Consider the following 26,288-nt stretch of genomic DNA (forward strand, 5'->3'; position numbering starts at 1 on the left):
TGGCCTGTCCCTCCTGCCTCTGTGGGTTACCCAGCATTCCCACATGTGAGCATGACACCCCCACAAGTTCCTCAGCACCCCGTCTCCATCCCCCACTCCCTGGCTGTGAGCATTGGGAAGAGTGGCCAGGTGCTGTGACCACAAGCTCCATGGTGACTCCAACCTCCACTTACTCCTGTTCCACTGAGACCATGTGATGAGAATCCTGTCTCCAGTTGGCCCGTTGTGCTTTTCCCTCCATTCCCCCTGAGGAAGAGTCCCCCTGACAGCTGAGGCAGCCCTCAACAGCACTGCTGCATGCGCTGTCCCTTCACTTCCCTTCATTGTCATTCTTCTGTCCTGGCTTTGTCCCCTTGGCCTACAGTCAGAGCCTGTGTCTTTGAGATACTTTCCTATCTGCTGCCTTTAGTCACAACATTCATCTTCTAGCCCCTGCAGCTGAGCTCTGCCCGCTGCCCTTCCTGCTGCCCTGCAGGCAAAGCACCCAGGGGTCTCCAGGAGCCCCAGCTCACCACTGTCCAGCGTCGTCGTCCTTCAAATGCACATCCTTCCTTCCCTACAGACTCTCTCTTCCCAGGCTTCTCTGGCACTGCCATGCTCTCCCCTGAACACAGTTGTTCCCAGAGTTTCTAGGCTCTGGGTTAGGAGCCAGCCGACCTGCTTTTCAAAACCCAGTTCCAAAATCCTTTCTCATCTATCTGATGATAGTCAAAACATCATCTTCATCAAAAGATGGCTTGAATCAATACATTGACTTCTGGCTTTCTGTTCCAAGTGAACAGATTAACAATTATCTGTTTTCTAGGTAGTGCTTAAAAGACATGCACTGATTAAACTATTCCTTCATGGAAAACTTGTTTCCAGAGATCGACTGTTCCAATGAAGTGGTACTACTCTTAGAATTTCACCATTGTTTTTTCAGAGGAAATACTCTGAAAAAACAATGGTGAAATCTATTCCATAGCTATCGATCAGTAGAGCCTTTAATCAAGAAACTAAAGCAAAGTATAATTTTTATGGGAAAGGAAGTGATCAGATTCGTCTTTTCCCACTTGTACTAGCACTCCTCCATCTGTTCCCTGGGCAGTCCTCACAGGATAGAAACCAAGTCAGGCTCCACAGGACCCCTGCGCCATGTGGCCTTGCTCCTTTCTTTTTCTGGACTTTATACCTGTTTGGTTTAAAGGCAGAGTTGAACAGTATTTTACAGGAGAATTTTTCTTTATGACTTTGTTTCCTAAGAAATTTCAATGCCAATAGGGAAATATCCAGCAAGTCCTAATGATATCTTAATATCTGCTTTTAAAAATGTTTTCCTTTTTTTTGTAGAGTGATGTTCATGATAGTTTTGAAGCCTATTTTGGACCTTTACCGAAGTGAGAGGGGGAGCTTTTTTTTTTTTTTTTTTAATCAAATCGTGTTAGCTTTTCATCACTAAAGGAACACCTGAGATAATTCACTTACAGGGAGAAAAAGTTTATTCTGTTCACAGTTTTGGAGGTCCCAGGACAAGGTCAGGGGCCCCATGCTTCAGGCCTCTAAAGGGTTTTCTAACAAAGCAGCACATCATGGTGGAGGTATGTGGCAGAGCAACTGCTCATCTCATGGCCAGAAAAGAAAGACAAAGAGGAAGGGTAAGGGCCCAGAGTCCCATTCCAGTGACCTAAGGGCCTCCCACAAGGCCCCTCATCCTGAAGTTCCCCCAAGGACTGAGTCGGTAGCACATGGTCTGTGGAGAACTTTCCTTGAAACACAGCACAACTGGAGACAGATTTCAAAAAATTTTGCTTACTCAACAACACACAGCCCTCTCAGCCACTCTCTCCAATGACATGGACATTTTAAATTACATTCGGGTTTTCAGATGAGCATCTTCACTCAAAACATTCTGTTTTGACTCTTAGTAAGTCATAACCTGATAATTCAGTTCATGGCCATTTTAATGGGAACATTTTAGAAGTAATGCTAAAATTTTCGTGTTATTTATCAAATCTCAGGGTACAGTGTTTGGAAGGTCCCTTAATAATGGAGATTATCCAGACTCTCATGAATGACTTGATGTTCCAGAAGTAACTTTGTGACATCTTGTCTAGAGATACACATCTCTCTGTCCAAGTGAGAACATTTGTCATTTAGCTCTTCCCACATGATCTTGAGAATAGTGTTGGGATCTTCTCCTTGGTACTTTTTTTTCCCCCTGACTTTATTTTATTTATTTACATGTGCTGAGGATCGAACCCAGGGCCTTGCACGTGCGAGGCGAGCGTTCTGCTGCTGAGCCATAACCCCGGCCCCTCCTTGTTACTTTTTGAACACTCTTTAGGCATAGGAAATAGAGACAGAGAGGGAATGTGGCTGAGCAGAAACTGGGCTCCTCAGGTTGCTGAATGTCCTGTCCGACAGTACGACTTGCACAGGCCTCTGTGTGTGGGTGCCTGGTGGAACTGCACACCTAGCCTCTGGCAGAAGAGGCTTGAGCTGTGTGCATCCTCCTGCAGACCCATGTGACTGGCCTCCGGGCCTGGTGCAGTAGGGGCCTTGCCCTAGCTTTTGTTTTCGGTGGGATTTACCTGAGTGCATACATGGCAGCTGTGACAAGGTGATACGTGTGGTACATGGATTCACGTGGTCTTGAGATGGTGAAGTCTCAGGCTCTTTCCCTTGTGGCAGGCCTCCTGGGACATCAGGATCAATTTCTTACATTGGGATATGGCCCATCCTTTCCAGAACCCTAACAATCTGATGCCTGCAGGTTCTCAGATCCTGTGGTGTACCAAATTTCTCATGGGCTACTTGTAGACTTCTTCAATTTCCTTTAGACCTGTGGCCTGAACATCTAAGAGACCAGAGTTCATTTTCCTTTTTAAAAGTGTAACCAAGGAAATGAGCATACATAGGTATGTTGCATTCATGTATATGTGTAGGTGTTTGTGCTTGTGTTTGGTACATATGTGCTTTCTGGACTGGAAGGGTTTTTATTCATTGCTGGGAGTGGAACCTGGAGTCCCATTCATGCTGAGCACACTCTACCACTAAGCTACGCTCTCAGCCCCAGGATTCCATAGGCACAGTGAAGGGTCTTGGGTGAGGTGATGTCTGCATTACCATCCAGGTCTGAGACTTCATGATTGAAGATACGTTTTATAACTAAATATGGCATCCTTTCTGTTGGTTTGGAAAATAATAAGATTCAAAGTCTCAGTTTTCTTATTGCCTGAAACTAGACTTCATATCTTTTATAACAGAGCTTGTGGTGCATTTTAGATGAGAGCAGTATTTACCAAGACCTTCCAGAATCTCACCAAACAAAAATGTATTTACCGTGTCAGAAGTTAAAAGAGTTACTTATGAAAGTAGGGCAACTATGCAGCCTTTGCCTTAAAGTAAACTTCAGAAAACAGCTCTCTGGGTTGTTTTTCTAGTCCCCTGGGTTATTACCTGGTTAACCTTGGGCATGCCATTAGCCTCTCTGCCGCTCAGTTTCCTGTCAGTAGAACGGGGCTAGTGACAGTGCCTCTTTCAGAGCAGTTTGATGATTGAATCCTACACACATGAAGTTCTCCAGAGCACCTGGCCCTGAGCTATGAGCAAGCCGTGACTGTCAGTGTCCCTGTCTCCTGGAGACGTGGAAGGCTTCCCAAGCACAGCCGTGGCCATTCCTTCTCCAGCACAGGCTGGAGTGCAGGCTCTGATGTCAGCCACCCTGTAACAAAGGGGGCTTCCTGGTGGCGTCGGGGCACTCCTCACTGATGGTGGCCATGCTGGTCATGCCAGCCTCTGTCATTTAGACAGAGTGCAGGGTATTTATCCCTCACCAAAACCTAAAGTAACTGCGGGGAAGAGTAGGGTGCCGTGTGACGGAAGGGAAGCAAATCCTCCTAGCCTGCTTTTCCGACGGCAGATGTGTTCCTGTAAAACAGTACCTGCTTACCACTTTGTTTTTCTGGTTGCTTTACTGAGAAGGTTGAGAAGTTGCACTTGTATGTCCCTTCTGAATGAGCATCTGTCCCTTGGTGGAACTGACTTTTTGCAGACCAGAGAATGAGGCTTGATCATGGCTTCAGGTCTCTGGTCAATCAGCAGGTTGAGCTCTCTGGAGCAAGAGGGTGTCCAAAGGTGAAGAAATGAAGGATTTGAGACCCTAAAGGAAGTAGCTTGCCTGACGGCCTTTTCACAAGGGGACCAGTGACGCACTGAGATGGCCTAGCAGGTTCCTGGGCTAGTTTTTCCAAGCACATACTGCATGTTTGGGGGTGAGTTGGGTAGGGAGGGAAATTTGTGACCTTGTGGCATAGAGGACTGAGGGAGTTGGTCTGTTTTGCTCTTCATGTTTAAAGATAGGTTTGAAAAAACAACGGAGGTTCTTTGACCCCTAGGTGGCAGGAACACTTTCTGTTCACAAGAGATGGGCATGATGGAGTATGGAAGAGAAAGATAGAGATTGCTGGGTTTCTGGAAGTCCATGGGAAGTGCTTTGTGGCAGGGTGCCCATGTAGGGTCTCAGCAGGGACGAGGCTACCTCTCCTCACCTTGGAGCCTTGTTTGAGATGCTGTCACCTCCTTTGTTCGCACTGTCATTCAGGCCATTACAGACAGGCCAGTGGGTGGTCTCCCAAGTCCAGGGTCACAGCTCTCCTCCAGTGTCCAAGAAGGGGCAGGAGTCTTTCCTCATCATTTGGAGAGAGAGCGTGTCTTTGAATGAGGCACTGGGCAGGGTGCTGGTGACTCACTGGTGGCCAGAGTCCCTGCCTTACTGAGCTTACCTGGCTGGCAGGGTGTCATCAAATGCCCGTGGCATACATCACAAGTGGGGACTCGGAGCAGTGGCACCCAGGAGGTTGAAGAAACCAGCCCTAGGGGGATTGAGCTGTGCGTCTCACACCATCTTTTCTTTCTCTTTTTACTTCCCTGCTCTGACTGTGCCTCTGGACAGTGGCCCTGCCCCAGGGTGTTAATGATGTCTCCTCCTGTGCCAGGCAGAGGCGTTAGTGATACAGTGTTGTGGATGGATGATTTTCTTCTGTTAACCTCTCTTCAACTTTTTTTTCCTAAGCCAGTTAATACTTGTTGAGTGAATAATTGATTGACAAAAATGACTGAATTTGGTTCATAGTTGATTGTCCTTCAGGGGATACAAATGGTAACTAATAAGAAAAGTTACAGAACAGAATCACTTTTTTTTTTGCAACCTTTCATCAAATTACCATTCAATTTAAACTGCCTATAGATTATAGATTCAGTCACCTTAAAAGTAATTTTATGAATTTATTGAACAATGTTATTTCTCCACTAATGTCATTTTTTAAAAAAATTTTATTATAAGGTAATACACATTTGTTATAGAAAAATTTTATAAGTGAAAAGCAAAAAGTCTTAACTAAATGTGTATCGATGCAGTTAAATTTTTATTTGATCATATTGAGTGAATTCAAAGAACTGTATGATGAAAAATTCCCCAAAGAGTTGGATGTAATCTATGTTTAAAAATAAAAGTCTTAAAAATTGATTTTTTTCCCTCAAGGGCAGAATATATGAACCGTGCTTTGATTCTGATTTATGGTCATCAAAACTAAATTTTAGGTTCAATAGATATTTTATAATTTGTCTGTTAAACTTGTGCTATATTCACTTAGAAAATAAAATACAAGCGGAAGGGTTAATTGACCCCAAAATTTACTGTCTTGCATGATGCTTTCCGTTAGCCTTCATCTGGGGAGAGAGGAGAAACCTCGAAACATTTGATGTGAACTCCTCTCCTGCCTGCCGTCTTTTCAGGGCTCAGTTTGCTGCCTGTTGTTTCTGCCTCATTTCTCCTTCCTTCTGCTTCCTTCAGGAAAGCCTCTTCTGCTCCCTCTGTCCCTTTCCCTCTGCCATGGGCTGGCTGTGGCTTTTCTTCTTTCTCTTGGGTTTGCAATGTCAGAGCTTTTGCTGGGGCCTATAGTGGGCTCAGGGAGGGCGCCACAAGCCATCCTGCCAGGAAGTTCTTCGATGGCACTGAAAGACCTGGAGGGCTCTTGGCCTCATGAGAAGGGGTCACAGTTCTGAATGCATGTGGCTGCGTCCATCGTGGAGGGTCAAATGCGAGGTTCTGCACCGATTTCATCCTTGTAGAAAGAAGCAAAATGGGGCCATCACTGGCTAGGTGTGTCTGTCCATTGCTGTGTAACCTGACTCCCTTTTAATATATGCTTAAGAAGTAAAGCAAAATGCATCCAGATGTATTTTAGTCAAAAGAATTCAGTTGCGTGGTGTTATGGCTTTTCATCAGAACAAGCTAGGTATAACTTCTAAAATACATTTGGTCCTTCCTGTAGCTGTTGGACAGAGCAGAGTCACTGAATTACCATGCATATTTTGGAAATGAATAACTGATGATGCACAATAGCAGGATATAAGTTCTTTAAAACACAGTATTTAGGAGCCATTTTTATGAACCAGGCCACTTTTCTTTGGTACATTTGAATGCCTCATTGGGGGTGACTCTTCTTGTATTCAATTTGATTTTCTTACAGAAATCAGTCTAGGAAGAGAAGACCCAATTTTGAGAGATGTCTTTGGTTTCTGGGCCCTTCACATTTTCTAATCCTTTCTCCTCAGAGCATTTTGAATCTTTCTCTAGGTCAAATTTGTTGCCTTTGAGCATTGTTTTAGGAATGCGTCTCCCTGTGTTCAGGGAAGTGCTTGTCTTTATTTTTTAAATGCTTTTTGCTAAATGTCGAAAACAAAACCATCCTTGACTCAAAAGTATTTTGTTCCTGTGCAGAGCTGTTACTGTTTGAAAGCTGCTTCCCATGCTAGATGTTTCTGAATTAGGAATTCACCTAATAACGAATTCTGCTTATTTTGGTTCTCTACAAAGGTTTGTTGTATGAGCTTAAAATAAGACTGCAGCTGATTTGTGTAACACATATTAAGTGTTTATTTAGTGTGAGTGCACGTCTGTATCTCTCGTCTCTGATCAACCTGAAAAATTTGCATGCTGCGCAGCAGCCATTTTCTTTTATACTTTATTAAATATCTGTCAATTATAAATATCAAGGTTTTACATTAATGTCAAGATAGTACATCAAAAATTCATGGAATATGTGACTTTTTCCAAGGGTATTTAATACTTAATGCATTTGTGTCATTTTTCTTTCCAGAGATATTGACAGGTTTTATTAAGTGTTTGTTAGGGAGATTTCATTTTTATCAAGGGACTATAAAGAGAAGCTGCATGCTAAATCAATTTTTTAAAGCCAGAATATCGTTCATTTTTTTCATCTTCAAACACTTATAATCCATAGGTTTTATTTAAATTTCTTCTTGGTTTATTTTTGTTTTATGTGAGTGATAGTTCAAGACAGAACTTTAATAAGGATCAAATATGCTGACTGTAGTGGTTTTTAATTTCCTTAAGCATCTCTACCAGACCCATGCAATATGGTAAATTCTTCAAAATGTCATACTTACATATTTAGCAATATTGCTCCTTTTTATTGAAGCCAAACAAACAATTTTAGATATTAATCTTCCCAAACGCAATGATTATTTTGTACTAGGCCCAATATCACTGTCTCACCAGGAAGGCCTCCTTGTGATGGAAAAGGAAGCAGGAAGAATGCTTTACCCACTGCCTGGTTTCACTTGAATATTCCAGAATCCTCTTTTTTAATAAAGCAAGCTCTTTAGTGCTTCAGGTCTGAATATGAGCTGTGGCAGTTGTTCATTTCCCCAACTTCAAATATTTATTATGTTCAAGAAGGTAAAAACATCAATCACTTAAAAAATACGCCAGAAATCCAAGGCTGGTTTCTCCATGGTATTGGGGGGAGCAGGATAGTTGGTGGCTTGGCAGACTGGTCCTCTCATGCTTCTGTTGGGCCGTGTGCCTGAGAGGCCCGTGCACTGTCATCTTTCTGACAGTGGCCAGACAGGCTATCTGGGGACATTCCTCATGTATATCTGTCTTGGAAGCTAGTCACAGCTAAAATCAGTTGGCCACAAAGAATATGTTTTCTGTTTTAATTTCACATTTTTATTTTTAGAGTGCAGATTAGGAATGTCTTGTGTTAGAAGAGGCTGTGATGTGGCCTGAAGTCACACGGGAGCTGCTCCTGCAGCAGGACATCAGTCATCCTCTCCAGGGCCCAAGAGCGTTCCAGGAGCTTTTCAGTGACTTCAGATTAACCTAATTTCTGGAAGAGACTTTTGAACCTTAACTTGCAAACAGAGAAAGGCTTGCTTTTTTTTGTTGTTGTTGTTGTTTTTTTTTAATCATACTTTCCAGAGCCTCAATGAAATTTGTTTGAAATAGATATTTATCTTATCCTTGTTCATTCCTTTCAGAATAGGCAAGACATTTATTTTTCAACCTAAAATATCTTTCATAGACAGATCATTTGCAATATTGGAATGTTTCAACATCCTCGTAAAATTATTACATAATAAATTTTATACATAGGATAGAGATTTTGTTGTAGCTATTGCTGCTGTTACTGAGGACTAAGCTCAGGGGCTCTCAATCACTGAGCTACATCCCCAGCTCTTTTTTCTAAATGTTGAGACAGGGTCTCCCTATGTTGCCTAGACTGGCCTGCAATTTGCAATCCTGCCTCAGCCTCTCAAGTTGCTGGGATTACAGGTGTGTGCCACCAAGCCCAACTTGGATAGAATTTTTTTAGAAACCAAGCCTGACCAAAGTGAAGTTGAAATCGTGGCTATTCTTTTTAACCCAACTTTGGTTTACACAAATTACTGTTGAAGGCCTGCTCCTAGGCAATGACTTAGGCCTTGGCTCATAGAGCCCTCTCCCCTGTGCTGCCAGTAGATGGCGCTGGTGTCATGTGGTGAGAGCCCTGCCGAAATGGAAGCTGCTTGCTTTCTCATTGTGTCACATTTTGCTTCAGTGTAACTGTTAAGTGCGTGTGTCGGTGGCAGAATAGCTTTTATACCAGAATTGCATGCAGCAGGCACACCCTGTTTTTTAAAGAAGAACAACTATTTCTAACAGATTCTGCAAATATTATATAACCAAACAGCCAAAATAATCCTCAAAAATCAATCTGAAAAATACATTTCTTTCTTGATTTTTTAAAAAATGATTCAATCAGGATTATGAGCATGAACTTGTAAGTTGGGTAAGAAATGTATCTAAAGAGTAGGAAAGGAAACATTTGGGAGGGTTAATCTTCCATTTGTTGGATCCCCAAGGAGGGCACCCAAGGTTGAGTGGTTTTGTAGGGTCCAAAGCTGTTAAAGATATGCCAGTGTTGGGAGAGTCTTCCTTGTGTCTCTGAGATCCTGCATTCCAGTTCTGAAAATTGTCACCATGTTTTCTATTTAGTAAATCAGACTTTTGGAGGAGGTGTTAAATTTTTAGTACTTACGGGATTTAGCATTGAAATTTACTGTTTCAAGATCCCATGAAATTCCATAGTTTAAGTGAATTTAAATATTTAATAATACCAAACCAACATTTTTCTCACCTTCCAGACTGAAAAGAGGCAGGTGTGCAAAGTTTCAGTTGTTCAGATAATGTGAAATTTCATTTTAATATAAGGGAAAGGAAATTTTAGCAATAGAATCCCTTTCTTTACAGTTTTAGAGTTTCCCTGTGGTATTTCTTGTTATCAGATTGGGTTTAGACTGGGCTGGGTACGTAGCTCAGTGGTAGAGCTCTTCTTCCCTAGCAGACACAGGCCCTGAGTTCAGTCTCCAGCACTGCTAAATAGATAGATAGATAGATAGATAGATAGGGCGGGTTATCTGCTAACTTGTACTTTTGAATGGAAACCTAAACATTGCCATGGTTAAGTTTAATAATTAAATGGAAAACATGAGGCTTAGAGCACAGTCTTGCGCTTCACTTGTTACAAAGGAAAGGAGCAAGAAGCATCAGTCCTCCGGGCTCTCAAATCTTCACTATAGCTGATGGTATTATTGATTTCTCCTCCCAGAGACAGGATTCCTGATCTTCCTGAACTGACTAGGACATGCTTCTGTGTGATGTGTTATTTTGTATGTTGACTTAAAATGTTATCTCCTTTAATTTCCCTTTATTATTACAAATATGCATTTTAAAGATTAGATGAATGAGTTTTACACTATGACTCTTCTTCCAAAGGGTTAAAGCCAGGCTAGGAAGAGGGGAGAAGCAGGCACCTGGGAGCTAACACCCAATTGGCAGTCTTTTGTAATATATAATTTGCCTAAAATTGCGCACTGAGCACAAGCTTTTGTTTTCTAATTGATTTACGGTTTGAGCCACTTTTACCTCATCCCCTACTGTCCTGCGTACGGTGCCAGCGAGTACATTACAGTGAGAGATGATAAATTACAGTGCACTCGGAGTGCCAATGCGTCAAGAGCAAAAACTACTTGCCGCTCGGAGCTCCCGCATTGACAGTGCTGCAGACACGGCTCCCAGAGCTTCCTCTGCGTCTCAGAAATAACCGTTTGTTCATTTGATCACTCGCTGCAATCTGTCTATCAGACTGCAATTGAAACTGAAGATTAAGATTATACTCTTACAGCTTTTAATTTCTTAATTGAGACAAAGTTTTAAGTGCTTGAAAGGTCTAAGTTGGGGCAGGGGGCGTTGTGAAGAGAGAATACAAAATGTAGAAAATTTTCTCCTCTTAGTGTGAAGTTAGGGATATTTTTACCGAATGTTCTTTTGTCCAGAAAAAAAAAAAGGAGTATATTTTAAAATATGCCGATTTCTGTTTTATCATTATTTTTTTTGTTTGTAAAATTTATTTTCTAATCTTATAAAACTGTTTTTCTTGACTTTCTGTACTTGATTGGTGTTTGCCACAGATATGATTCATTTGCACATACATTGATCCCCATCAAATTATTTAAGTCAGAGAAAAGTGAAAGAACTTTCAATTCATTATAGTGCCTTTAATTGTTCCTTTTACTGATAAAAGAAGAGGTTTGAAATCTGTTCCTAAGGCCCATACAGAAGTCACAGCCTGGGATCTAAGGAAAGGCTAAGGTCAGCCACCTAACTTTACAGGCTCCCTGTGTCTGTTCAGGAGCACTGGCCTTTCTGAAGTCAGTCCACCTTAAATTGTATTTCGTACAGTGTCTCTGAGTTCTAGGACCGAAATATGAAGGAGCAGATTTATGGCGTCTGCTGGGCACAACAAATTAAGTTGACAGTGATGTATGAGAGCGTGATAGCATGATGATCCCTCAGTAGCGCGGCTGGACGCCTCCTGCTTCATTTGGCTCTTGTTAGGATCTGTTAGGCAGCTAAATAATGAAATTCTGCTGACTGATTTCTGTTTTCCCTTTTTCTCTTTCACCTCTGCTTTCTAAAACTTCTCATTCCCAGACCCATCCTCATGCCAGCAAACTGCCCTTGAAGGATTCTTTCACTTACGAGGACTACAGGTTGGTGAGGGTTGGGGAGAATGTGGGGTCCTAGAAGAGAGGGCAGTGCTTCACTAAGTGACCCGCTGTGACCATTTAAAGCATCCAAGCAGAGATGGTCTCAGAAGTTACAGTGAGCAGCTTGGATGAGTATTGGCATTTTAATAGCCATCTAGAAATTGCCATTAACCTATAGTGGTAGAGGATTGGTTGAGGTAGCAGAATGATACTTGAAATTAATATTAGTGTTGGGCAGTGCTAAAGGATGCTTTTTTCCCTTTTAAATAGATTGTGTTAGCATAAAGTGGAGACTGCGTTTTGAACTGGAATAGTTGACTCACTGGGACAATGTAATAAAAAAAAAAAATTGCATTCCACAGTTCGTACAGTCCTCACAGGGTTTCTGATCAGAGTCCTGCCGTTTACTTTTCACAAGGCTGAAAATAGGCGCGGAGTCAGCGTTTGGGTGAAAGAGTAGAAGCTGGTGGTTGTTGCTTGTCGGGACCCCTTAGAAGGGCCGAGATCAGTGCTCCCAGCCCTCACTCCTGGCTCTTTCCTCCGGGAGCATCCTTCAGAGCCACTTGCTCTGTCCCCTCTGACTCTCCTTTCCCTGCCACTCCCCTGGCTTTCCCTCAGCCCTGGTCTTAGTTTTAAGTGAGGTTGAAGAAGGCCAGGCATTACTTTTGGTACTAAGGAAAGGCTTTGGAAATTTGTGAGAGGTCAGGCGACCCTGCATTTCTGGTTATTTCTTAGTGAGTTGGCTTCTGAATGTCCCAACCTAATTAACTTTTTTCTTATCATTACAGGTGGGCAGTCTCTTCTGTTATGACACGACAAAACCAAATTCCCACGGAGGATGGTTCCCGGGTGACCCTGGCCCTGATTCCTCTATGGGACATGTGCAATCACACCAGTGGCCTGGTAACAATCTCCCCCCTGGGGTCTGGTGCGGGAGGCTGAGCCCAGCTCCAGCAGACATTCCACCCGCTGTCCTGTGTCCCCTTTGCACCTCCCTCCAGCAGCTGCCCTCCCCTCCCGCCTGGCTGAGCCTGGCTGAGCGGAAGCTGGCTTTCTCTCACCTGTTAATGTCACACTGGAAATGGGAGCTGGAGTCTCCTGCCTCTTGCAGAAACCGCAGCCGGGTGCATTTATCCGCCAAGCCTCATTTCAGCCTACGCATCATTTTCTTATCTTTCTTACCACAGTCTAAACCAAAGTTTCTTTCTCCTTTTTCCTTTAAAAATACTGACTTATTGAAGATCTTTATTCTTTTTTGTTTTCCTTTTGTGATCCTTTTCTCTTTTTTTGTTGACTCTGTTTCCAGTGAGTTCTCTTCTCTGCTTCTCCCCACCCCAGCCCTTGGCTTTCTCGACCCTCCTGCTTTGCCCATCAGCCTGTGCGGAACAAACTGCCCTGGTGTGGGGAGGGTCATGCCCTGGGCCCTGGAGCGCAGGAGTCTTTGGCATCATCGATGCACTTGCACTCGATGGAGGAACAAAGGAATAGGGAGGTTTAATTATTATTGATAATTCAGCGGGGAAAGGGGGTGCTCAGCTCTCTTGGGTTCTAAGTGACAGCTTAGGTTAAAGTTCTATGTTCTAAGAAGGATTTTGTGGTAATACCATGTAGAAACATAAATTCCTAATAATTTTGAATTTTTAGATATATTATTCTGCTGGTTTGGTTTTTGATAATCTTTTTCAGCATCCACGTTCTTTGATATTATTAACAATATTATAAATAGATTAAAGAAATGCTATAAATAATTATTTCACATCTAACTCCACAAAATGGCCAGAACACATGTACCATGTGCCAGACACTTGAGAAATCCTTGTGCTAATTTGAGAAGGTCTGGCAACAGGTACTCTCTCTTGAACCTTGAAAGTATTTAACTGTAGCAAGAAAGAGTAGTTCCACTTTTATAATTACATTTCTGCCTTAGTTTTGATATACTTAATTTAATTAGCAATACTAAGAAATAGTAGCATGCTTTATGTTTTCATTAATGAATGTAACTTTACATTTCTTTGTTCTTTTTTTCCTTAAGGGATGTTTTTAACTGATTAAAAGCTTGAAATTTTAAAAATTTTCCAATAGCTTTTACTATCTGACCCTAGTATTTTTCTTCTGTTTTTGGCCTAGATCCTTGATTTCCAGACTCCATTGATCATTAGAATATATATTTTATATCTAAAATGAAAGAGGATGACTATTTTATTATAAGTCAAAAAGAAAGAAAGCACACGGCAGCATCTAGTGAGATGAGAATCTCTTACCCTCCACGGCCTCAGTCCCTGTCCATGGGATGCCCCCACCCGGCGTGCACACAGTCACTGTGTGCGGTGCCTTCCGAACTCAGACTATCAGCTTAATTTTCTTTCTTTTTTTTCTTTTTCTTTTTTAGAATTTTAATATATCAGACACCAGCTTTTATTGCTTCCATGTAAATGCCGTGAAAGCTATTCACTTTTTTGAATTTATCTCAAATTTAAATAATGAGCTTATCCTGATGACGCTTGCCATATTTTCCCTTACGCAGTTCCTTTGGTCTGTGGCCTGCCACAGCCCTGGCCAGCACATCTCTGGCCTTTTGAAGGGGGGTCACTCAAGAAGCTGGTGTGTGTCTGGAAAGTAGTGCCTTTCCCACACGCCTCTCTCTGCACCTTTGCTGTACCAAGACCCGTGGCCATCGTGAGGTTTGGTGGGAGACACGGTGCCGTAGCTAACACCTTAACGTGGCATGTCATTGCATTCACAGTTCATCTATTTTTAAAAAGAAGCACTTGGCCGGCTTCTTCAGGCAGGAGGGTTTCTTTTTTGTGTGCGTCTGTGCTGATGCTTTCTGGTTGTAGGTCCAACCTGGCCCCATGATGAAGGGATAGGTAGATTGAACACAGCGTCACCTCTGCTTCCCACAGTGGCCCTGAACCTGTCATCAGCACAGGTTAATTCCAGAGCAGCAGGTGTGGCAGCCAGAAAATGCAGAAGACAGTGGGAGGCCAGCACCACCCGGGCCAGGGACTCCGGCAAGTGGGAGTGGATTCTCCAGCCACCTGGAGAAGCAGGTTTAGGAAAGGCATCTAGCACAGTAGTGAGCCACAAGAGAGAACAGATCTGTACATTTCACATGCTTGAATCAGAATTGATGGGAGCGCCAGGTGTCCTTTCTTGGGGTTGTTTGATTTGTACAAGTAGGACACCTCTAGGAGGTTTGTGAGCTGGTAACTTAGTTCCAGTGTGCAAGGTGTGTGTGACCCTGCCAGCCGGTGTGGAAGCATGGCAGAAGACCCGAGCAGAAGGAATGAGGCTCTTTTTCAAGGTCTTTCTGTTTGTGTTTTGAAAAATCTAAAACTTTTAGATTTGAGTCTTAAAGGCCCACATCTTTACAGTAGTGGACAAGGCCCCTGCACCTGTCACCACTATACCACAGCTACCACCCACCTCTGGCTCTCAGCTGTCCTGTAGATGCCAGCACGCACCCACCTCAGGGCCTTTGCACTTGCTACCTGAGACACTTGTTCCTCAGATGTCTCTGAGACTTACTCACAGGAACCTCCAGCAGTGCTGCCCTTGCACACCCTTGGCAAACCTGCCACACCTCCTATCCATCAGTCTTCCCTTCATGTCCTTCCCACCATTGTCTATATGTTGTATTTCTATCTATTGTATTTCTACGGGGTTGTTTCACGTTCTCCCCTGTTAGAATGGAAGGTTCATGAAGGCCAGGTGATTTTTTTTTTTTTTTTGGTCTTATTCAATTCTCAGTGTCTTGGTATATTCCAACACCTGGTATTTTTTGAGTGAATTCATGAGTGGAGAATAAATGCATGTAAAACATATACACCCATGCTTGGAAAAAAGACCGGAAAGAATAATCCAAAATGTTAATGTGATCATGATCTTTTTCTTCCTTCTGTTTTGCTTTTGTATTTTCCAAATTTTATTTGATGAGCTTGTATTTCCCTATTCCTTTCTCCTACAATAATGAAAGTAATATGATACATACTTAGAGAAGATTTGAAAAATACAGAAGAGAGGAAAAGTAAAATGTCTGTAGTCCCCATTCTGTTTTGGTCCTGGGGGACCTGGGCATCATGCCCTTTCTCTGTGTCACAGTATAAAAGGTAACTTAAGCTGTAGCTCAGCTTTGGGCCTGGTTCCTGAGGTTACTGTGCAGTTTAAAGCCACCTACAGCTGAGAGCACAAGTCACACAGCCAGCCACTGCCCGCTCCCTGATATGCTCTGCCACCTGCCTTTTTGTGCCACCTTCTCCAAAATTAACCAGCCAACTCTGACCTACTGCATCCCTACCCCTCTGTTGGGCACTTGAGGCTCCCCTGGGCCTATGCTTATATATTTTATTTTCCACCTGTGTCTGTCCCACCAGACTGTCCCTATGGATGGGGATTGAGGCTTTTTTTTTTTTTCTTTTTTTTCCTTTTTCTGTTTTCCGAGGGCCTAGCTCAGGACCTGGCATGGAATGGGCACTCAGTAACTTTTTACAGCAGGGAGTCAGCTGCATGGGTGAAGAGGAGGTGGATGAACCCCAGGGCTGTAGACTTTTGCATACCTGAAAATTTTAAAGTTTTAATTTCTCTTAATATGTACAGGATTTAGAGGCAGCTCTTCTGGTCCCCTAATGACCCAGCGTTAGACAAAGGTGGTACTGCCAGTTGGCAAGGGTCCTGCAGAGACCCTGCTTCCCTCAGAGCACCAATGCATAGGCACAGGCTTTGTGTGGAGTGTGCCCACGTCACCTGCTGGCTTGCTGCTCTCGGGGATGCTCCACAGCAATAGTTTTGTGCTCAGGGATTGTGTTTGGTTCAGACTATCAAGTGGTGATAGCTGTAGGGTCTCTTCCAGGAGTACTTCCTTCATCTCAGGAATCACTGGTGTAAGTAGAATTGACTGAAATGCTCAAGTGGCCCTGAGCTCAGTTGGGAGGCCTTCAGATGCACCCTTTAAGTGCCTCTGGAGACCTTTTATCCTTTACTGAACAAGAATTTCATGATGCAAAGAACAGGTGCAAGGGCCTCACTGTTGTTCTGTCCCTTCTCCCTGGCTAGATCACCACTGGTTACAACCTGGAGGACGACCGCTGTGAGTGTGTGGCTCTGCAGGACTTCCGGGCTGGAGAGCAGGTAGGTTCCCCACAGTGTCTCAGGTGTGGCCAGCCAGTGGGCACTGGGGAAATGTTAGGTTGGCCATTTAAAAAGGTACTGGACTCAGAAAGGAAACTTGGGAACAAGCAGATTGGAATAAGCATGATTATTCTATAGTAAACATATTATGCTTTGGGTCCATGAAGAAAAAAAAGATTTAAATGCAGTTATTTGCCCAATTGACCTAATATTTGGAACACTTTTAACTGAAAATAAACTTTGTCTTATGACACTAAAACAAATTATTTCATAAATTACATTGCTTTTATTTCTTCCTCTCTTGATTCTTTATAAGAGGCAATAGTTAACAAGCGGTATTTAAGTGGCAAAAACATAAGGGAATCAAGACCGAAACATCTGTCATCGTGTGCTTCACTTTAATCTGTGATTTTTTTTTTGTGTATCTAATGATTTGGGTGGGGGCAGGGGTAAGCTTTTCATTAAGTTTGGAAATACACATCTATGAATTTTACCTTCGCCCTCCCAATTTCACAACCATGCACATAACACATGACGAGAACTGAAGGCCACTGACATCCCAGTTGAGACAAAATGAAGAACATAGTCTAACCAAGTGCTGATCTGCTCTTTCTTCAGAAAAGTGCATGAGCCCCTGCTAGATACAGAACTGCACTGGGTGTAGAGATGGATTTCTGGCAGGCGTTGCTCTAAACTCATGTTCCAGAAGGGACTCTCCTGTATGAAAAGGAGAGGAAGACATGGTGCATTCTAGAATGTAGTCCTAAGGGAATGGTCAGGCTGTGCCTTGGAGGGAGACGGGGGTCATAGAAGGGACCCGGGGATTCAGGGTCCTCTGTGCCTAGTCAGGACCTCGCTCCCTGTGGTGGTGGATGTGGGTGCTTGGCCCCACCAATGGCAGGCAATTTGGGAAGTTTTGCTCGTGCTGCACTTGCAGCACCAAACAGGTGGAGGGTTACTTTAGAGCTGTTCTGTCTCCTTAATGTAAAGCAGCAGTAAATGTGGGAGAGCTAGCCCTGTGCTCTGTGGTAAGAAGGCTTGCTAAGTTTGTTTTATGTCCCTTTATTTTCTCTTTACTGCATCTCAGATTTACATTTTTTATGGCACTCGGTCAAATGCAGAGTTTGTGATCCACAGTGGTTTTTTCTTTGACAATAATTCACACGACAGAGTGAAAATCAAGCTTGGAGTGAGTAAAAGTGACCGGCTGTACGCCATGAAGGCCGAGGTGCTGGCACGTGCCGGCATCCCAACGTACGTACAAAGCAGTCGTGGGCCCCTTCCTGTGGCACTTGCAGTATTTCCAGTTCCATGGTGTTTAATTGGTGTGTTAACAAAACTTCTCTCCAGTAGTTTGTCTTAATCCCTTTATCCCTGTTACACAGAGCATTTGGGCCGTGGAGATGCACAGTGATTGACCACAGTTCTAGGTAGACATAATGGTGTCGCTGGGAAAGCTCTCAGTTCCAGGGGATGAGGCCTGCAATCCTCATTAAGTTAAATAAGCACTTTGGTATCATTAATGTCTTTCACCTTGAAAAGGTTAATGACCTGGATCAATTTGTTTCATTTAATTCTTTGCCACCATTAGTTTCTGTAATGAAGTCATGATCCTCAGTGATTTCAAGAATTCCTGGTTAAATTCCTTAAGATTTTCTTGCATTTGAGGAGTGAAATGATAAAGAAGACAAGAATTATGATTTATTAGTCCGCTAGGGAATGGAGGAACCATTCTTAATGAAAATGGATTATCCAGACCTTTTCTTATTGAACTTGTCAATATTTGATTAATGATTAAAGTGTGAACTCAACATAAATTATTATTAACATTTTTAAGAACCGTGGGTGTGTTTAATGCTCTTAACATGAGCACACGGCCTGACTTGAAGGCCAGTAGCCACTGGGCAGCTGCAGAGGTGGCTAGTGCCAGCTATCACCTGTCCCTGACTGTCAACTCGGCACCCTGTCTCCTGCAGGGCCTGAAAATTGCCCTTTGGTAGTTGCAGTGAGCAGCCAGAGCAGTGCACCCCACTTGCCCTTTTGAGGATGGCCGGGTGCTGCCGGCCAAGGCCCTTGGAGCAGGTCAAGGTGGCTGACTCGGCTTCTCGCTCTTGTCAGTTCCAGTGTCTTTGCGCTGCACTTTACGGAGCCGCCCATCTCTGCACAGCTTCTGGCTTTTCTCCGAGTGTTCTGCATGACCGAAGGTAAATCATTTTATGAAAAAAAAGATATATAAAGATTTCATGAAAATGTAAAATGTAACTATTCAGTTTGAAGATAAAATGGCTTAAAACTATAAAGTGCTTTTGGGAAGTGGGAAGACTGCAGTATTGGAGAAAGAAGGAACTGACTTGTTTTATTCCAGAAATCTTCAATGTCTGGCATCTTAGAGTGAATGACAATGCAAACATTTTGCAAAGAACACAGAATATCCTCAGCTACAGCCTCTTATGTCAGTTCCAGAAAGAGTTAAATATACCTGTTAAGCATCCACCTTTATGTTTGCTTAAGACACTTATTTTTTTTTTTATTCTGAGTTCTGATCTCATGTGGTCAAATCTAAATTCATCCTAGAATGTACTTCTTTATCCTAGAATGATTTCCCCCCAATTCCCTTGTCCTGATGTTTCACTTTTGATCATGTTTGTATGTGTGTTGCTGTTGTTATAAACTGCCTTAAATTCTGTGCAGAACAGATTGGGTGGGTGTAAGTGAATGACTGGCTGAGCAGATACAAGTGTTCTGGAAAGAGCTGCTGGGGTACCAGGGACAGTGCAGTCCTGGTCAGAGTGGCCTGTCATGGCCGAGAGACAGGTGTACCCTGCTGTCTTCTGCCAGGGTCTCAGATCTGTGCCCAGAGAGAACCTCTGCACAGACTAGGCTTTGATAGTGGGCTGAAGGTAGAAGAAACTTGGTCCCAAAATACAGGGAGGCTATGTAGACACCAACTACAGAACCAGACAAAGTGCTCCTCAAGAGCAGCCACGTTGCTGCAGATTCACTGTCATTCAAGTGGGAGCTCTTGGTGCCTCTTGTACTTGATTCAACCTTCTAGTTCAGGGAAGGTGATTAAGGGACCCTTGTGGGCTTTTCTTGCATACACACGAGGATACAGAGTTGAATGTCACAGTTCATATTCTTGGGAATGTATAATTAAGGGAGGTAAGGGTGATAGTAATTCCTATAATTTGTGGCATGCTCACTGTGTGCTGGGCACGGTGCTCAGTGTGGTACAGACGTTACTTTCAATCTGTCAGCCTGTGGGATAGGTATTCCCATTTCACTGATGTAGAAACTCCAACTCAGAAGACAGAAGCTTGGCCAAGATCACCGAGCAGGCAAGAGATGATCCTGACTTAGCTCCCAACCTCAGGCTGCCCAGCAGGCAGAATGAGGCTCAGGAACCATTGAGGAGGGGGCTGACATAAGCCTGGGGAATCCCGTCAAGGAGTCATTTGCTAGAAGAAAGCTTGGACGGGAGCCTGCTACAGAACCACCCAGGCAGGCCGCCCTGCATCGTAGTCTTAATTCCTTCTGGGTTTTTCCCTCCCATAGTGTGAAGGGAGTCAATCTTGCTGCTGGGTGGAAGGGGACAGAAAGCTCTACCCTGATCCTCTGGCTCTCCCTCATCCCTGGAAGAAGAGACAACTGGGGTGGGGGTGTTGAGGAGGGAGCACAGTAGTAACTTGGTACAAGGAGCGTCTGAAAAGAGATTCTGCCTCCAAGAAAGCACATTTTTTAAGAAGTCTCCATTGCTTTATGCAAAGAATCGAAACTGAAGAATCCAGAGTCTAAAAATCCTGAATTTTATCACATTCTTTTGCTAACAAATACAATTCGATAAATCTCTTTTGAACATTAGGTAACATCTATTTTCTTTTTAAAAAGCTATTTGAATCATTTTAGGTTCGCTGCCTCTCTTTGGTTTCCTTTAGTCATGGGAAGACAATTTGTCATGCCAAGACAATTGATGTATTCTTTGAATTACTCCAACTAATACTAATAAAAGTTTGGTTTGCTGGCAGCAGCAGTTCCTCAATTTGAATTGTAAATAGTGACAGCTGTAGGGCATTTTGCTCTGAAAGAGATACTGTCTCACAGTTACATAAGAAGCTGGTGTATTTCTTGAGCATGAATAGCACGGGCACGTTTGGTCTTTTGGAGATAATGTGCCAGGAGATAAATACTCAGAGCAGTTGCTGGATTCTTCCCTCTTCTTAAATATATTGAGATGTTCACTTATGTTTATTTTTACTTCCTATTTTAAATTCCTGACAAGTGAGAGATATAGGCCCATTTTTCATTAACTAAGATTTTTGTAGTCCATTTTCTGGTTTGTTCTGACCGTGGCTTGTTATGAGAAGAATGACTACCAATCGGCTGTAAATCCAGAGGGATCCCTGGGTTGCTGCGGCTGTTGCTTGTGTTCCCTGTTTACGTTATTCAACTAAGTGTCTTTTTGACCCAGTTGGAGGGATGGAGCCCCTGGTTAGGAGAAAGTTATCATCAAAGCATGGGGTGTGTGGCCACAGGCTGGCTGTCCTTGAACAGCTTCTTATGCAGCCATCTAAAGTCTCAGTGCCCCTTATAAGAACAGTGGTCCCTGGAGTGCTTCGACACTGCTGGATCTGGACTCCCAGCAAAGGGGCCTCCCTGGTTTCCTCATCTGAAACTTGGCTCTAGCTCTACTTTGGAAAATCTGGCCTGGTCAGTTAATCTGGGGGAGCTTTTAACCACCTTCCTGTAAGATGACACTGTTGGAGAGTACGCTTTCTAAGGCAGGTTGCTTTAAAAAAGTGAGAGGTAGCGCCACTGTCCCCACTAACAGATTCCTGTTTGTACTTCTTGTAGAGGAACTGAAAGAACATTTGCTCGGAGATAATGCTATCGATAGAATCTTCACCTTGGGGAACTCGGAGTTTCCTGTTAGCTGGGACAATGAGGTCAAACTTTGGACATTTCTGGAAGACAGAGCCTCACTTCTTTTAAAAACATATAAAACAACAATTGAGGTAATTAGATTGATAAATGGCAATTTGATTTTGTCATGTGTTTAGAGATGTTTAATAATCTGTATCTTCCTAAATGTAAATTTCTCAAATTCTTTAGCAATTAATTATGTATTGGATATTTTTCATTCAATATTAATATTTTTTCTATTAATGCACTTACCAAAAATTTATATTGAGGCATTCATTGTTGACTAGAAGATAAAATTATTTAGTACTTTTTCTTTTGTTTTTTAAAGTTCCTTCCTTCCTTTCTTTTCTTTCTTTCTTGGTACTGGGGATTGAACCCAGAGGTGCTTTACCACTGAGTCCCATCCCCAGCCCTTTTTTATTTATTTAGAGACAGGTTCTCACTGCATTGAGTAGGGCCTCGCTAAATTGTTGAGGCTGGCTTTGAACTCCCGATTCTTCTGCCTCGGCCTCCGAAGCCACTTGTGCCACTGTGTGCCTGCATGGCCTACTTTTTTAGTTTCTAACTCACACGATTCGACATTTGTATTTGTGCTTTCAGGCTCATCATTGGGCCACAGGCTCCAAGGTCTCCTTTAGGTTCATCCCTCTATCTGCCTCCACCCAGGCGCTGCACTGGGGCCGAGTTGGTGAGCTGCTCTGTCTGTGATGGCTGCAATTGCTGTAGGTTTTCTTTTTGTTTTATAACAGTTTAGGGTCTAACTCACTACAGTAAGGGTCACAAGCCTGAGGTGTAGTTTTGATGGAAGTGTCTAGAAATGCAAGCATTGCACAGTGAAGTTCTAGAACCTTCCAGCACCCTAGTAAGTCCCCTCCTTCCCCCTCAGTGTCCTGCCTATCACTGCAGCTTTGCTGATTTAGATGACTTGTCATTAACTCTGCTTTTTTTTTTCCAGGAAGATAAAGCCGTACTGAAAACCCATGACCTTTCTGTTCGTGCAACAATGGCCATCAAATTACGCTTAGGTGAAAAGGAGATTTTGGAAAAAGCAGTGAAGAGCGCGGGTGTCAACCGAGAATACTACCGGAAACGCATGGAGGAGAGGGCGCCGCTTCCCAGATATGAGGAGAGTAACCTTGGGCTGTTGGAGGGCAGTGTCGGGGACTCGAGTCTCCCCCTGGTCTTGAGAAACCTCGAGGAGGAAGCCGGGGTGCAGGAGGCCTTAAGCCTCAAGGAGGCTGTCAGCAAAGCCAAGGCTGCAGAAAACGGGCTCGTCAATGGTGAAAACTCTATCCCCAATGGGACCAGGTCCGAAAACGAAAATCTAAATCCAGAAGGAAGTAAACGAGCAAATGAAGAAGCCAAAGAATCTTCTTCAGGTAGCACCGAGGAAGCAAGAGAGCAGCTCTGAGGCACAGCACCGTGGCCGGCAAGCCCAGTTCAGCGGAAGCGTGTGGACAGTCCATGTACATCGCCGTGTTCCCTGTTAACATTTTTCTTTCTGCAGAGAGGAAAATATGTTTTTGCTGCTTTATATAAAAATGATTTTTTAAGTTATTTTAAAGATCTAGCTTCCCTTTTGATTAAGATTGCCATCTTGCTTCTAGGCAAAACAAATAAGTTAGCAGCAGCAAGGGAGGAGGCGCCTTTGGAAGATTCTGCAGGCCCGTGACGGGCACTTGTGTTTTCTTCCTGGGGAAGAACTCGGCTCCTTGCTCAGCTGTGCTTTTGTGGGCCTGTCAGCCTGACGGCCGGAATTAAAGCTTGCTCTGCCTCCTGCCAAGAAGCGTCGATGGGACTCTGGGTGTTCAGCGGGAAGGTGGGGACACAGCGCAGCAGAAAGCAAGAGTGAGGGTAGGAAACTAAATTTAGAGTCTGGGCAAAATCTTTTTTTTTTTTTCTTCTTAAAAAATAATAACCCAGTACCAAAAGCAAAGGTAAGGTGGCAACCTTATTTTTAATAGTTTTAAATGTTGATGATAATCCTAATTATATAAATATATATACACACACATATATATCTAGTGATTTCTAAAGATTTGTTTACTTTTTGTGTTTTGTTTCACTGTAATGAGAAATTGTCCCTTCTCCTGGAATCCAAGTAGGACACACATCCTCCTCCTAATTTTAAACGTTGGCTCTGATCTCAAAGTGGTGCGCTTGATTCCCAGTGTTGGTGACAGAGTCTGCAATCACAGGGCCCGCAGCCTTGTGTGCTGTGTTCAAGGTGAGGCGGCTCCCTGGCTTATCTGGTTTCACAAGCTAGAGATTTTCAAAGCTACCCTTTTGAGTAAAATCCCTTATTAAAAGGACAACATGGTTAATATTTTTGTCTATTCCTTTTCTTTGGAGTGGGGCAGGCCATTTGGGTAGAGCTTTCCTGCAGACCACCTTCTTATTCCCCAAGCATTTCTGGAAAGTTGACCTTGTGCTGTGAGTGCGGTCCTAGGTGTCGCGAGGGACGAGAGCCGTGGGGCCCCGAGGCCAGCAGTCAGCTTGTTGCATGGGCTCCAGATAGGCAGGCAGCAGGGCCACATGGAAAGCAACACTCGGGTTTTAGGGGAAGCAGGGCTGGGACAGCGCCCTGCATGGCCTGAGTGGAGCTGTCCCCAGGAAGCCTCCAGCGTTCAGGCCAATGATCGCCAACTCCTGAACCACCAAGGTTCCTGTTGTTTCTGATGTCCTAACTACCAAGGACATTGTTTAGTTTGAAAGATGCTGGGTAAATTATTCACTCATCAGTTTGATAATCGCTGCTGCAGTAGGTAATCCTATAGACCCTTCCGCGTACCTCCTTGGAGAGATTCAGCTCTGCAGACAAACTGCTGGCTTCTCTCCTGAGGGTCTAGATGAGCAACTCTAACACACGGCCCGTCTCTGGGAAAGCTAGGCTCGCCTGCTGCATTGGACAGTACTGCAGCTTCATCTCTGCTTGGGGTCAGGGATGTCCGCTGGTGTCGGAGCCTGCAGTTTCCCCATGTGTCTGTGTTTGCAGTTTGAACTTACTGTGGTCTGTGATGGCCGGCTCTCAATCAGCCCGATACCTGGGATACTTCTCCAAGATGTTAGGTTGTATGTGAAGCTTGCACGCTGATCTCCAAAAGGCATAGGCACTGTGGTCCTTGAGGGGTTTTCTTAGTCAGGTATTGAGGCCCCAGAGACTAGAGCTTTTAGCACTAACGTGCCTATAAATATGTTTTCTCATTGGATTAAAAGTTTCCAAGATTTTAAAACTGCCTTTTAAAAACATATATACAGTTCCAATGGAGCATCATAAGACCAGATAGTTCCAGGCTATTCCCTGGAAGGGTTCAAGTTCAAACTTAGCCAAGAGAGCCAGGATTCTGAGCCCCAGTGCTGCTGCTTCCTTTGCTGGGGTCATGGTGACTGTCCCTGGAGCCTCAGTTTCCTCATGTCCTTGTAAGATGAGAGGATGGCTCTAAGTCATCAAAAGTCCCTGCTTAAAAACCCAGGGACTGTTTGTCCTGTCAGTTAATTCTCCATCCGCAAGTCTATTTGTGAGTCATTGGACCAAAAGTGTCTGTGTAAGTTATGCTTCCAGTTGAGAACAGCTCTGCATTTGTGACATAAAATTGGCTCTCATTGAACAGAACTTGGTTGATGTCAGGAGACAGAGCATCATTGAGCAGTGCTACTGTCCTGAATTGGTCGAATTGCCCTATGAGGACTCTGAGGCAGAGGAACCCCAGTGCTGCTAGCTGCCTGCTCTGCCCCTTCCCCTCCCTGCCGGCAGCCAGCCGCGGTGCTGCTCGCAGACATGTGGCTGCCACTTAAGCATTGGAAATGGAGGGAAAGTGGTTAAATTGGTATTGAAGCACCCTCGCTGCCATCTGTCATGAAAATAGGCCTTTCTCTCAAATCATTCTAAAGTTCACTTTCTTCCTAATGCTTTTGGATAAGAGGCTGTTGAGGCCAGTCGCTGGGAAAGTGCCACCTCTGCCTGTTTCCTGGTGCTGCGTGCTATCAGTGTAAATAGCATTAAGTTTCATCGGCCTACAAAACCAATCGGTTTTCCATGCAGATTGGCAGTGGTGAGGTGGTTCTCCCCAGTAGTGTCTAGAACAGGTGCACTAAAAGATGCATTTAATTTCTTTTTTTTGAGAGGTGGGATAATGCATTTTAAATCTTCCCAGGTTCCCATGTACAGGGTCATGCTAAATTAAACCTTCACTTAAAAATGAGGGAATTAGATTTTCTGCAAATTGTTTATTTGTTTGTTTATTTGGTGGCTAATATGCACGTGTTAGAGTAAGAGAATAAGAAAGCCAATCCAAAAGAAGTGCCTGTGACGTGAGGTCAGAACTGTGAAGAAGGACATTGCTGGCAGGTGGTGGGTTTCAGAAGGCCCAGGTGTGCAGAGTGGCCTGTCATGGGAACTATGGGGAACAGCTTTCTGTGGGTATGGTACTGTATTCCTGCTGTCATTGATCCAGCAGGGTGTGTCATGGAGCCTCACTGACTCGAAGGTTTGCCTCGCTTTATTTAACATCAGTCTAGATGGGTGAAGTATGGAATCCAGTGACCTTGTTAAGGATCACCCTACTATTTGAATCACCAGCCCCTTATATAATGTATTCCTGAAGTTCTGTGTGTAAGCTGAATTTGAGTAACCATTGTGTTTAAACGCAGCTGCCCTGCTGGACCTGGGTGTGCTTGAGTTGGGAGGGGAACCTTAGCAGGGACATGCGACCCATCTTCCCATTTCTAAGGGGCTGTTTGTGAAGGAGGGAGGGTGGCACTGATCACTGCTAGGTGGACGGTGCGCTGGAGCACCCACTGCTGTGGCCAGGATGGGCTGCCTTCAGAGGACCCAGGAGGGAGAGCATGAGGCTTGCATCCCA

At 43.8% G+C, this 26,288-nt stretch overlaps 1 protein-coding gene across 2 annotated transcripts in view; it reads left to right on the forward strand.

Moving 5' to 3' along the window:
- Setd3 (SET domain containing 3, actin N3(tau)-histidine methyltransferase) overlaps positions 1–23,740 on the forward strand; it is a 72,666-nt gene extending 48,926 nt beyond the window's left edge. For both annotated transcript variants that reach the window (XM_026399424.2, XM_026399423.2), the window contains 7 exons: positions 11,324–11,382; positions 12,168–12,282; positions 16,432–16,506; positions 17,594–17,760; positions 18,625–18,710; positions 21,358–21,518; positions 22,382–23,740. In XM_026399424.2, the coding sequence (XP_026255209.1) occupies positions 11,324–11,382; positions 12,168–12,282; positions 16,432–16,506; positions 17,594–17,760; positions 18,625–18,710; positions 21,358–21,518; positions 22,382–22,837 (1,119 nt within the window). In that variant the 3' untranslated portion in view covers positions 22,838–23,740. The remainder of the gene's footprint in view (positions 1–11,323; positions 11,383–12,167; positions 12,283–16,431; positions 16,507–17,593; positions 17,761–18,624; positions 18,711–21,357; positions 21,519–22,381) is intronic.
- The last annotated feature ends 2,548 nt before the right edge of the window (positions 23,741–26,288 follow it).

This window comes from Urocitellus parryii, chromosome 6 (assembly GCF_045843805.1).
Source record: "Urocitellus parryii isolate mUroPar1 chromosome 6, mUroPar1.hap1, whole genome shotgun sequence".
NCBI classification, from domain to species: domain Eukaryota; kingdom Metazoa; phylum Chordata; class Mammalia; order Rodentia; family Sciuridae; genus Urocitellus; species Urocitellus parryii.